The sequence below is a fragment of the Euphorbia lathyris genome, chromosome 3 (assembly GCF_963576675.1).
Source record: "Euphorbia lathyris chromosome 3, ddEupLath1.1, whole genome shotgun sequence".
NCBI lineage: Eukaryota > Viridiplantae > Streptophyta > Magnoliopsida > Malpighiales > Euphorbiaceae > Euphorbia > Euphorbia lathyris.
The window spans coordinates 41,415,925-41,429,397 of NC_088912.1; the positions used below are offsets into that span (position 1 = coordinate 41,415,925).

At 38.0% G+C, this 13,473-nt stretch overlaps 1 protein-coding gene across 1 annotated transcript; it reads left to right on the top strand.

The window, feature by feature from the left end:
• Positions 1 to 1,417: 1,417 nt before the first annotated feature.
• Positions 1,418 to 4,561, top strand: LOC136224877 (pentatricopeptide repeat-containing protein At2g28050). Its single transcript, XM_066013307.1, has 3 exons — positions 1,418 to 3,337; positions 4,133 to 4,172; positions 4,266 to 4,561. Exon 1 carries the CDS (start codon positions 1,600 to 1,602, stop codon positions 3,007 to 3,009), a length of 1,410 nt encoding a protein of 469 aa, XP_065869379.1. The 5' UTR covers positions 1,418 to 1,599; the 3' UTR covers positions 3,010 to 3,337; positions 4,133 to 4,172; positions 4,266 to 4,561.
• Positions 4,562 to 13,473: the final 8,912 nt, after the last annotated feature.

A 13,473-nucleotide genomic window follows, 5' to 3' on the forward strand; every position in this document is an offset into this window, starting at 1 on the left:
AGAAATATGCCAAAGAAATTATTGAGCGTGCAGGAATGTCGTCTTGTTAACCTTTCTTCACGCCTGTGGATACTAAGTCCAAGCTTTCTGCTACTGACAGTCCAACATATGCCGATCCTTCCCAATACCGGAGTCTTGCCGGAGCTCTTCAGTATCTGACTTTTACTCGACCTGATATCACTTATGCTGTTCAACAGGTATGTTTGTTCATGCCTGATCCGAGGGAGGTCCATATGCACGCTCTCAAGCGTATTATTCGGTATGTTCAGGGTTCTATTTCTCATGGTCTTCATCTTTTTCCGAGCTCCACATCCACTCTTTTGGCTTATACCGACGCTGATTGGGGCAGCTGTCCGGACACTAGACGGTCAACCTCGGGTTATTGCGTATTTCTTGGGGACAATCTTATCTCTTGGTCTGCTAAACGCCAAGCAACTCTTTCCCGGTCCAGTGCCGAGGCCGAATATAGAGGGGTTGCTAATGTTGTTTCTGAGTCATGTTGGCTACGTAATCTTTTACTTGAGCTTCATTGTCCTATCCAAAAGGCCACGTTGGTATATTGTGATAACGTCAGTGCGATTTACCTGTCGGGCAATCCTGTTCAACATCAGCGAACTAAGCACATTGAGATGGATATACATTTTGTTCGTGAAAAGGTTGCTAAGGGCGAGGTACGTGTTTTGCATGTTCCTTCACGTTATCAAATAGCTGACATCTTTACCAAAGGTCTTCCCCAAGTTCTGTTTGAGGAATTTTGAAACAGTCTATGCATTCGTCCTTCTCCTGCTTCGACTGAGGGGGAGTGTTAGAATAACCGAATGGTTATTATTCTGTTTTAGGAAATATTGTTGTAGAGTTATTTGTAATTAGTAGGTTGATTTGTTTCCTAGATTAGCTCCTAAAATTACTCCTAGATTAGCTCCTAAAATTACTCTTGTTTCCTAAATTAGCTCCTAAAATTACTCTTGTATATTTGTATATATGTCGTGTTAGGCTTAAGAAATAATCAACAGATTATCTTCTATTACTTACTATATTTATACGGTGATCGAACTGTAGAAGACAATTATGAGTTGGGGAGCAGGGCGTGCTACGTGTTACATGTTAAGAGGTGAACGTGTATCCAGATATCGAGGCTGATATTCCTCAAGTCCACTAGGCCTGTGATTCTCGGGATTGGACGCGGTCATAATAACGATTGGATCTTTGACTGAGTCTAGTTAAACTTCTTGAATTAAAGTTCTTAATATGCAGTCGTACTCTATTTCATTGAGGAGGCGCCATGTGTTCTCTTTCTCCGAGAATTGATTCGGGTCTCTTAAATGCCACGTGATGAGTAATATCATTGACAAATAAAAAATAAAAAAATACAAATCTAATTAATCATTTTATTCCGACTAATACCAGATCAATTCTTGAATACCCTATGCGCAGGGCTAGCTCTTTTTTACAACCTTGCTTGACTGTTGTTACTTGTTACGTGATGACACCTCCGGCGATCTAAAATTGAGCAGGTTGTAGGTGAATGCTCCCAGTCCCTGCTCTCTCCACTCTCTTAATTGTGAATACAAATCATTCCATTTTCAATTCTATAGAAATATGGCATCGCAGAAGTTCTTCGTAACCCTGAAAACTGTCAAAAGGAATCGCCTTTCGTTTCTATCCCCTAAATCCTGTCAAGAAATTTCACGCTCCATCTCTGAAGCCCTAATTTCTCCTTCTTCAACATTTCTCTCCAATCTCAATTCCGCGCAGCTTCACCAAATTCTATCCAACCCACATATTCAACCCTTAAAATGCTTGCGTTTCTTCAATTTGATATCTGGAAATCAATCTTCGATTCCATTCAAAGCGGACCTCCAAGCCCATTTGACTCTAATTTCGAGATTATTAGAGGGAAGAAGGTTCTCAGAAGCAGAAAATCTTCTGAAGTCTGTGTCAATTGAGGAATCTTCCAGGTACCCATTTCCTTTGTTAGCATCTACCATTGAAAAATGTTGTTGCTTTGAGTTAAAAGTCACAGCCAAGTTATTTAATTTGATGTTAAAGGTTTATTCTGGTAATAATAAATTTTACCGAGTTTTGGAGACCTTTGATCATATGAAGAATAATGGAATAAATATTGATGAAAGAACTTGTACAATGCATTTGCTTGCCCTTGATAAACATGACCAAATGAGTTTAGCCCTTGAGTTTTTCAATCGAATGATTGAATTTGATATTGAAGTTTCTGCCTATTCATTGATGGCTGTGGCTAACGGATTGTGTAAGATTGGAGAGATCAAGAGGTGTAGAGCATTGGTGGAGCAAATGGTGAGCAAAGGAGTTCACCCTAATATTGCAACATATAATGTAATATTAGCTGCTTGTGCTAAGAGATGGAATTTTGAGGAGTTAGATTCCATGTTGGCTTTGATGGAAAAGGAAGGAGAGGCATTCAATTTCATCACATATAAAATACTGATCGATGGGTACTCGAGCTATGGAAAAATTGAAGAAGCTGAGAAGTTGGTGTGGGAGATGCATCATAGAGAATTAAGTGTTGATACCCACATGTATAATCTGCTTATAAATGGATATTGTAAACAAAATTTAGTTGATAAAGCACTATTGCTGTTTGATAAGATGTCTAACAGAGGTGTTAACTCAAATGTTGATACATTTGGGGCACTAATAGATGGCATCTGCAAGGCTAGGAGGATGGAAGTTGCAATGGTTTTTGTGAGCAAAATGCAGAGCCAAGGAATAGAGCTGGACCAGGTTATGCTTAGTTCATTGGTTGAGGGATATTGCAGTAAGGGAATGGTGGATGAAGCTTTTGAATTGCAAGTCGAGATGGAGAGGAGAGGATTTGATTCTGATATATCCATATGGAGCCAAGTACTTGGTGCGCTATTGAGGTTAAAGCGAAATGAAGAGGCAACAGAGTTGGTAAACAAGCTGGTTAGAAGATGTGGAAGCCTTGAAAAGTTTGCAACTTTGGTTAAAGCAGGGAGAAAACTCATTTAAGGCAGCTAAGTACTGACAAACATTTTTCGGTTCTCCTCCCTTCTTTGCACGCTGCTGCCATGAGTTCATGTCTCTGCTGGAGCAGTATCTAACATTTATCACCAGAGCAACAACCTTATCAGTCTTTGGCTTTTCTCAACTTTTTACTGCCATGACTTGCTCCTTTGCACAGAACTTGTGAAGCTCATCTGCTTCCATGAAGGAAGATGCTTGACAAATGATGATCCAATCATGGGAGGTGTCAGAAGCCCGGTTCTGTTGACACGCGGAAACTTTCATATCTCATTCGCCATTCATTTCCCATGGTGTGACATTGTACCTTTATTAGGTTAGTGTTCTAATCTAATTAGTTTAGGCTTTAAGTTTTGTTTGATTTTGATTTTTTGATCGGGTTGGTATTCTAATTGAGTTAGCCCGTTACATAGTTTTAGTATCTTATTTGTATTTCGTATATATACAGATCCATTAATTGATTTAATTCTGATTGTAGAGTCTGTTGGTTTAAACTTTTTTTTTTTTTGCTTTGATTGACTACATAGCATTACTACTTGCAATTTTAGCTGAATATCATAATAAGATCTGATTTATCGCTTCTCATCGTATTCATCACTGGTTGAGAAATTGATTTCTTCAGTACTTATTTAGTATCTCTACACAGAGACCTTTGTGATAAAGGTAATGCTGCATAATACAGAAGCATAAAAGAACTATGAGGAATTTGCATAATACATTCTCTTTTATACAGATAGTTATGCACTATCTTTCAATTTTATATTTTTATGCTCTTCCCTTTTTTTTCTTTTATTTGTATCCAGTTGCAGAATTTGGGGTTGTAGCCTAATAATTCGATATTATCATACATTGCACTAGAAATGAGAAGGAATTGCAGGATTGTATACACGGATTTTTCCCCCCTACTCTGGTTTCACTTTGTAGTATTCAGTTAGGGATTTTAGTTCTTATAATTGCTGTGTTTCGGTTATGGTTTTCTGTCATCCTCCTCTCTTTTCAATTTTGCATTTTCTTATTTTTTATTATTTTTTTCTTCTTCAATTACGTTTATGGTATTCGTTTTCTTTATTTACAGTTCTTCTAATGTCATTTCTTTCCTCCCTCTTTTCAGTTATGGAAGAGGATATGAAAATGAGAACAAGGTTGAAGAGGTAAATTTTCATGTTACTTTTTCCTTTTTTGTTGTGCTGTGCTGTGTATCTATTGTTTCCTTCTTGATCTTTTATTTGGAATATGTGTATCAGAGATATAGAAGTTAGAACAGTGCCTTCAAATTGAAGATGGTAAGACATACTTGTCTTCAAGCTCTTCAAGCTAGAGCTGGTAATGATCGAAGCATGAATTTGTTTCACTGCTAAACCGAAAAATGCTGATGCTGATGTTGATGCCGATTCTGTTCAGTTCTTTGTTGAAGTGCATGATGCAGGAGTAAAGAAGTTTAGGGTCAGTACCTACTCTTAGATTGGATCCTAATGGTGTTGATAAAGCTCATAATATCATCTTCTACATTTTAAGCTATTATTATTTGATTCTTTGTTTTTGTTTTCATATTCCATCTACACTTGTCACGGTTCCAGCTACATGTCTCATCTGTCCAGGCCTGCATCTAGTATAAATTTAATTTTTATTATTAAAGAATGAATTTTTTAAGATAAGTTTATGTAGGCTATCAAGAATTTAAATGTTAAAAGCTTAAGTTGATAATAGTTTGGTTCAATAATAATTCTAAATCTCTTAGACATCTTCGGAACGTCATTTCCCCAATAGATTTGGAGCGTATATAGAGTGTGTTGAAATTTCTTTAGTAAATTGGAGTTGTTCCTATGTCTATAATGGCAAAAACCACTTACTCATAGTTAAAGTTCAATAATGGATTTTAATATCTGATATGAACTGGATTTTAAATTTGATTTTCAAGTTCATATGGGCCTCCCTAAATTCATACCAGGCTGATTAGACTGGGCTCTGGCTTAGTATTTAGGGATATTTACATCAAAATTCAAATTTTAAAACTTATCTACAATTTTATCAATAAGTAATTGGAATTATATTAGTATGAAAATACTATGGCACTTATGGCAGGTAAATAAGAGAGAAGAATTGAGAGAATAACAATGTTTTGGAATAGTGGTCATGAAAGCACATCAAGTAGAATCATGTCCATAAAAAAATTTAATCTGATTAGTCCAATAAGATTGAGTGTCTGATTTAACAAAATCAAGATAATAAACATCCCCTCATGTGGCCATCACATTTAACAAATATATCAACTTTACTTTATTTTTAACAAAGTAAGTCTTAGTCTTACTAGATCCATACCATAAGCTCCTGGATGCATCCAACTATATTTTTCAGAGGGTTTTGTTAAACCCAGTCCCAATTTCCCACCCCTAGCCCCGTGAAAGGATGAAATTACCCTTTCATGGGTTTTGGGGTGGAAAAATCTTTTTTTTTTTTGCTCTCTCGACACGCGGGCGTATGAACATCACGCCTCACCTCATGGTGGGGCGTATGAACATCAAGCCTCACCGTGTGGTCGGGCGTGACAGCCCCACGCCACACCGTGTGGTCGAACGTGATAGTCCCACGTCCGACCACACGGTGTGGCGTGGGGCTGTCACACCCGACCACACGGTGAGGCGTGGTAGACACACGCCCGTGTGTCGAGAGAGCAAAAAAAATAGCTTCTGTATCCCGTAAATAGGCCGTTAAACCCGTAAATAGTCCGTTAAGCCCGTAACTACATAAATGTACTTAACAAATAAAATTTAAAAACATAAAAATTAAAATAAACATTTATAAACGTAAAAGAGTAAATTTAATATCTACAACAAAAAGTGTTTAAATGTATGAATGTCTACAACAAAAAAATCAGCTCGCCCGACGCCACGCATCCATAAACTCATCCATCTCCCTCTTAATGCGTGGAACATCCTCGTCAGATCGGTGGGTAGCCGATAGTTGGGTGACATGCCACAACCAGCTAACCCACTGCAAAAAAAAAAGTAATAAATAAATATTAAAAATTAAACACATATAAACTAATACTAAATAATAATATTAAATAATAATAAACTTACAAATTCGCTGTTGGCGCGAGCATGTTGTACCGGTCCAGCCTGTGGTGCATGAAGGAGATGGGGATGCGAATATCGCCTATACCAATCCATATAAGCAGGATCACAGGCAGTGGGATCGTATCCAACTGGTCGGCATCTCCTCCGATCAATGCCCCGAGCCGATGGAAATCTCCGACAGGTGTCCTCAACTGTGACTAAGGAATGCGTGAGCCTGTACGATAACGACTTCCATGGTCGTACTGCTTTATCAGGTCTAATACGTTCAGCTGGGATAGGCTGAGTATATCCGACCTGTCGCAGCGCTCGATCGGGCATATACGGCTCGACGATGTCTCTACACCGTATCCAACCGGCGTAGGACACTCGAATCCGATCATCATCGGCGACAGGACCATAAGGCAACCACGTAACCTAAAAAAAAAGTAATACTCAATAAAAAATAATAATATACTATAAATAATACTTAAATTTATTCTAAAATTTATTAAAATACCTCTGCCGCCGTCATACGGTCCAGCTGCCCGCGTATGGTATCTAGTCGGGTGGTCGTCTTGCCTGGTACCCCGACCTCCCATCTCAGTGCACGGGCATGGTCAGCTGGGATCAAGTGAGCTCCTCTATGCGGCCGGAAAACCGGAAAATACCCATATATCCATGCCTGCAGTAGGGTCAAACATCCGCATATACCTGAACAGTCTCCTCTGCTCGCTATCCCCAGCTGCCGGTACAACATGGCTAGTGTAGCAGACCCCCATGATAGTTCAGCTGCCCCGCTGACACCGCTGTAAACCTCAGCAAGATGGGCCGGCCTAATCCTATCTCCACTCTTGTCAACAAACAGAGTGGATCCAAGCATAAGCCACATCCATGCTGTGGCCCGAGTAGCGTCATCCCTACCCTCGGCGAGAAGCCCTTGTACAGCCCCAACAAATACAGCTCCACCTGCCCATAAATGACTAGTCGGCAACAGAAGCTCAGCCTGACTCACCCCAAACATCATCATGCACATGGCATGAAGCGAGTCAGTAGGGGGAGACTCGGACACCATCGGACCGTCGATCGGGATCTGAAGAATCTGCCACACATCATGCAGCTGGATAGTCATCTCCCCGAACGGCATGTGGAAGGAGTTCGTATCAGGCTGCCACCGCTCCACGAACGCAGTCAACGGCGGAGTGTCGAGGTTCCTGAACATGGCATGTGGAAGGTGAGACAAACCAGTCCTCACTAGCATCTCCCTCAGCTGTAAAATGACACATATACAATTTATACAATTACTGAATGTTTTTTATGTTTATAGTTAAAAATACAAATTACAATAAATGTTGACACACTATATTATTCTTACCTCGGCTGACGCACCAGAAAATCACTGACACAAATCTCGGCATGCTGCCGATCTGTTGTAGCATGTCAGAAACGACCGAATCTCTCCTCCCAACATCCGTGAGGCAACATGTCCTAGAAAACTAGGAATCACGGAACCATCAACGGGACCACCATCAACCGGTGCAGTAACTACCCAGCTCTCGTCCTCACTAGCTTTGGGACGTTTGCTTGTCCCTGAAAATTATAAAATTATATTAAAATATCCTAAAAAATACTAAATTATACTAAAGTTATACTAAATTATATTAAATTATACTAAAATTATACTAAATTATACTAAAATTATACTAAAAAATACTAAATTATACTAAAAAATACTAAATTATACTAAATTTATACTAAAAAATACTAAACTTATACTAAAAAATACTAAATTATACTAAAAATACTTGTACTCGCAAAACGACCTCCTACGCGCTGGGTCGGCTGTCTCCCCAGGGTCGGCTGCTCATCGCTCTCCTCAACCTCGCGATCATGTGCAACTGTGGACTGTCGCACTGCCGGGCTGCCACATCCAGGTAGTCCTGAAAAGAATCGCTATCGAGCTCTCTGTCATCAAAATCAGTCGCCCCCTCTAATCCATGAATATCGACCCCCTCCTCACCTGCTCCGTCGCAGCCCCTCTCCGCCTACGACCAGATATATCTATACCACGCAATCTCGTATGTCGTGGTGTATCATCCTCGTCGTCCATATCTAGACGACGAGCAGATGACGGGATGGATTTCCCACCCCTAGTAGGCCGCTCCGTCTACAAAAAAATTACACTAAATTAATAAAATTGTAAATAATGTAAATTATACTAAATTTATAAAATTATGCTAAAATACTACTAAATTAATAAAATTATAATAAATTATACTAAAGTTATACTCAATTTATACTAAATTATACTAAAATTACACTAAATTACTAAAATGTTTACTAAAATTAAACTAAAATTACACTAAATTACTAAAATTTTAAAAAATATTAATTTTTATTAAAAAAACAACGTGGGCGTAAGGGAATCATGCCCGAACCACTGGTCGGGCGTATGCGCATCACGCCCTATCAGTGGTGTGGGCGTATGCGTATCACGCCCGATCAGTGGTTAGAGGGGCGGATTTAGAGGGGCATAGGGGGCATTTGCCCCCCCCCCTTCACACGGGAAAAAAAAAAAATTTACCAAAACGACGTCGTTTTGGTGAAAAGGATTAAGACGCGGACAAGGGCAGGGGATCGTTAATTGTAGAAAAGTTTGTTTTTTATCTTTGCGCTGCTTCTCTTCTTCTCTTCTCTCTCGCGCCCAGCAACACAAAAGCATACCTCCTCTCCTCCTCACCTCTCCTCCTCTCCTCCTCCGTCCGAGCCGGCCGTCCGCCGCGGTACCGCCCCTCTCCATTCTGCTGCTGCGGCTGTGTCCTTCCCTGCCAGGTTAGTTTACTTCTCTTTTTCTGTTTTAATTTAAATTTTAGGTTAAATTAATTTTAGGTTAAAATCAATTTAGGGAAATTATGATATTGATAGTTTGTTTTGTTTGTTTTTAATTTTAGGTTAATAGATACTGATTGATTGATAGATTGTTATTAATTTTATTTTAGGTTATTCTTAATTTTAGGTTAATGGGTTGAATTGGTTGAATTGAATTGATTTGGTATTATTGATTGAATCGATTTGGTATTTAAATTTATTGAATTGAATTGATTTGTTATTATTAATTGAATTGATTTGGCATTTTTGAATTGAATTGGTTTAATTCATTTATGTAGGTTAATGGATAAATTTGTGTTTAAAAGAGCACGAAGTTCGGTTGATGAATTAGCTAGCAGTAGTAGTCCTCCTAATGCACAAACACTTCTCAATTCAAATACTAGTGTTGTTGAGTTTAACCCAGATGATATAATTAGTGATCCTGGACTAAGAAAACAGATTGAAGAATTTGATGTTAACCTTAGGGATCGTGTTCGAAGAGAGTACATATCTAGAGGTCCTTGTCGACCACTTGGGCATACATTTCCTCAACGTCAATTTGGTAAATCTAAAAGGAGTTTTAGAGGTGAATGGTTTGACAAGTATGATTGGTTAGAATATAGCATATCGAATGATGCCGCTTATTGTTTTTGTTGTTTTCTATTCAAGCCACCTAATGTCGATCGCTATAGAGATGAGGTATTTAATACTAATGGATTTGACAATTGGAAAAAAGCCACTGAAAAATTTAATAAACATGTTGGTGGAGTTACGGGTGTGCATCATAGTGCTATTAGGAATCTTGAAGCATTTAGAAATCAAAGACAAAGTATAACCCATTCAATTTCAAAGCAAAGTCAAGAGGTTGAAGTTGATTATCACGTGCGTTTGACTGCTAGTTTAGATGTGATTAGATTTTTATTGCGTCAAGGCTTGTCTTTTCGTGGACACGATGAGTCTCCAACTTCTTTTAATAAAGGAAACTTTCGTGAGTTGCTTGAATGGTACACCTCAAAAAACAAATGTGTTGGAAATGTTTCTGGAATTAATGCTCCGCAGAATAATCTTATGATTTGTCCCACTATTCAAAAGGAAATGACTAATGCATGTGCTGTGGAGACTACACTTCTTGTATTAAATGATATTGGTGATAAGTGTTTCACTATTTTGGTTGATGAATCTCGTGATAGCTCTGTGAAAGAACAAATGGCAGTAGTACTTAGATATGTCAACAAATGTGGAGCAGTTATTGAACGATTGTTAGGGGTGGTTCATGTCAAAGAGACTTCATCACAATGTTTAAAAGATTCTATTGATGCATTATTTGCCAAACATGGATTATCTCTGTCTAGATTGAGAGGTCAAGGATATGATGGCGCTTCAAATATGCGAGGAAAGTTTAAAGGGTTGAAGACCTTGATTTTAAGAGAAAATCCTCATGCATTCTATGTTCATTGTTTTGCTCATCAGCTTCAATTGATGATTATTGCAGTCGCCAAAGGATCAAACAAAATTGTTGGTGATTTCTTTACTTTAGTTACTATGATTGTGAACACGAGTGGAGCATCTTGTAAACGAGCCGACAATCTTAGACAACTTCAACATGATCGAATAGTTGAACGTCTTGAGAGTGGGGAAATTACTAGTGGTACGGGAAAAAATCAAGAAACTGGATTAGCTAGGCCAGGTGACACTAGATGGGGGATCACATTACACAACATTACTACGCTTACATTCAATGTGGCCCTCAGTAAAAGACGTGCTTTTTAATGTCTATGAGGATGGCGATGATGATGGCTTTGCTAGGACATTGATGATGAGGATGGAGAGCTATGACTTTGTATTTATTTTGCATTTGATGAAACAAATATTGGCATACACAAATGATTTGTCTAATTTGTTGCAAAAAAGAGATCAAAATATTGTTCAAGCCATGCATTTGAGTAAGAATGTGAAGACTCAGTTGTTAGAGTTGCGGGATAGAAGATGGGAGACATTTTTGTTGGAAGTTGAGTCTTTTTGTGTGACTCATTCTATCAATGTTGTTAATATGGATGATATAGTTCCAACATGTACTCGAATGAAGAGGGATGGGAATGTTGTTACTTACTTTCAACATTATCGGTATGAAGTTTATCATGAGGTAATTAATTAAGTGTTTCTTTCCATTTTAAATAACTTTGTTTACATTTTCGTTTTTTTTTTTGTTGATTTTAATGCTTTATCTTTTGAAATACTAGGTACTTGATAAGATCGGACTTGAGTTGCATGATCGTTTCCCAGAATTAACAATAGACTTGTTTCTTTCTGTGGCATGTCTTGATCCTAGAGATTCTTTTTCTAACTTTAATGGTGATAAGTTAGTTCATCTAGCTGAAATATATTCAGAAGATTTCTCATGGACTGAGGTTCTGATGATTAAGAATCAGCTTGAAATGTATATTTATGATGTTAAAAGAGATATCAACTTTGCTGTTGTTGAAGATTTAGGATGTCTTTCAAAGAAGATGGTTTCAACTGGAAAAGCTCAAACTTTTCCATTGGTGTATCGCCTAATTGAATTGGCATTGCTTTTACCAGTTGCAACAGCTTCTGTTGAAAGAGTATTTTCAGCAATGAATATTGTAAAGACCGATTTGAGAAATCGAATGTCAGATGATTGGCTGAATGACTGTTTGGTAGTATTTAGCTCGAAGGATATCTTCCTCAACATTGATAATGAAGATATTTTGGATCGTTTTCAAGCTATGACAAATCGTAGATGTCAATTGCCACCTCGTAATCGTCGATCCACCTATCATTAGAAGTTTTTTTTTTTTAATTTTAAGACATTTTGTATCGAATAGCAATTATGTACTAAAGTGTATTTTTTTCAATTAATGATATTTTGTCTAAAAATATTTTGCATAGAGTTTCGCCCCCCCCCCCCCTCCCTCAATTCCTGGATTCGCCCTAACTTAGGGCGTATGCGTATCACGCCCGACCAGTGGTTCGGGCATGTGGCTATCACGCCCGCACCACTGGTCGGGCGTGATACTTATACGCCCGAACCGCAGGTCGGACGTGATTCTCATACGCCCGACTGCGATTCCGGCGAATTTTTAAAAACCACCAACAAATTCAATTCGATGCAAAAATCAACGAAATAAAGCGGTAAATCTTACCATTTTAGCTTTTCCTTTACGGTTTCTATCACCATCCATGATTCGGTTCACTAATTTGTCCGGATTTGAGCAAAAATCGTATAGGCTTCTTGAGAGGTTTTGGGTTTTTTGAAATTTAATGCAAAGGGTATTTCGATCTATTCACGGGGCTAGAAGTATAAATTTGGGGCTGGGTTTAGTAAATCACTTTTCAGATGGCAGAAATATACCTCTTGGCAGAAGACTGCCCCAACTACCAATGTTACTGTTCCCCTTTCAAAATTCTCCGATCCTTCTTCTTCTAGTTTGGGAGACAGCTTGTTGCGTTTTAATGCTTCTTTAACTGTTGGAAAATAGGCTACGCATGGGAATATTTAAAACTTTTATGACTATTTTTTGAAATCGATTAATAAAACGGTTAAAAAGCATAAACGATTTGACTTTTTGAAGCAACCTACTATTGACTTAGTGTATCACAAAAGTTTTAACGAACAATGAACATGCTTCATCAACTTTGATTAGCAACCAATGTTAGATTGCCTTTAATAAAGTCCACGCGAACGTCGAACGAAAAGTAAAACCTGATAAAAAAAGCTATTTAATTTCCGGTTAAGTAATTGAGAGAGAAAATAAGAATTTGTTAACTGACCAATTCCGCTAGTAATGTCTCCTAATCACATTAGGTTTAGCTAAACCAAATAGAAATTAGAATAATAACACTAATATATATATAGTCGTCCTCTTCCTCCAAATCTAATTCTGCTAGGAATCATCAGCCAGTCTGGATCCAAATCAGGTACTCAATTCCATGGTTTCATTTCTTGCCTAACGAAGGTGTTTTTCTAGGATAATTTCCGTCAGATGGCTGACTCCGTGTATGCTTTAGAATTGATGACATTTTCCTCCTGTACTCCTCCTTTCCCTTTTGATTTGTTACTAACCCGGCCAGCTCTAACATCATCTATCGATTCAAGGAGATCATAGGGAATTCGATCAATGAGATGGGAGGCAATGATTCTCTTATAAGAAAAGGTTCCGACTTGCTGTATTTTTCTCTCTGCGAGTTCTCTCTCCAACAATATATACTTAAAAACTATCAAATAAATTTGTTTTAGCTATTCGAACCAAATTCATCCATTACTCATTTATTCTTGCTCCCTAGGAGGTGAGGTGAATAACCACGCAGCTTATTCTTGCTTGCTGGGTCTATTCACAGGCTTCTTAATATTTTTTGTTGTGGCATTCTCCAAGTTCAGCATAGTTAGCTTGCTTACAGAAATGAATTCGAAACTAGAATGTATTTACGTAAAATCTTAAAAAAAACAAAAAAGAAGTTAAAAGTCACTATTTCTCTTTTCTAGCAATTAATTAAAGCCCTACATAAATCA

Bases quoted from the DNA above. Each gene is read 5' to 3' on its own strand.
- LOC136224877 (XM_066013307.1), top strand. From the start codon at position 1,600: ATGGCATCGCAGAAGTTCTTCGTAACCCTGAAAACTGTCAAAAGGAAT.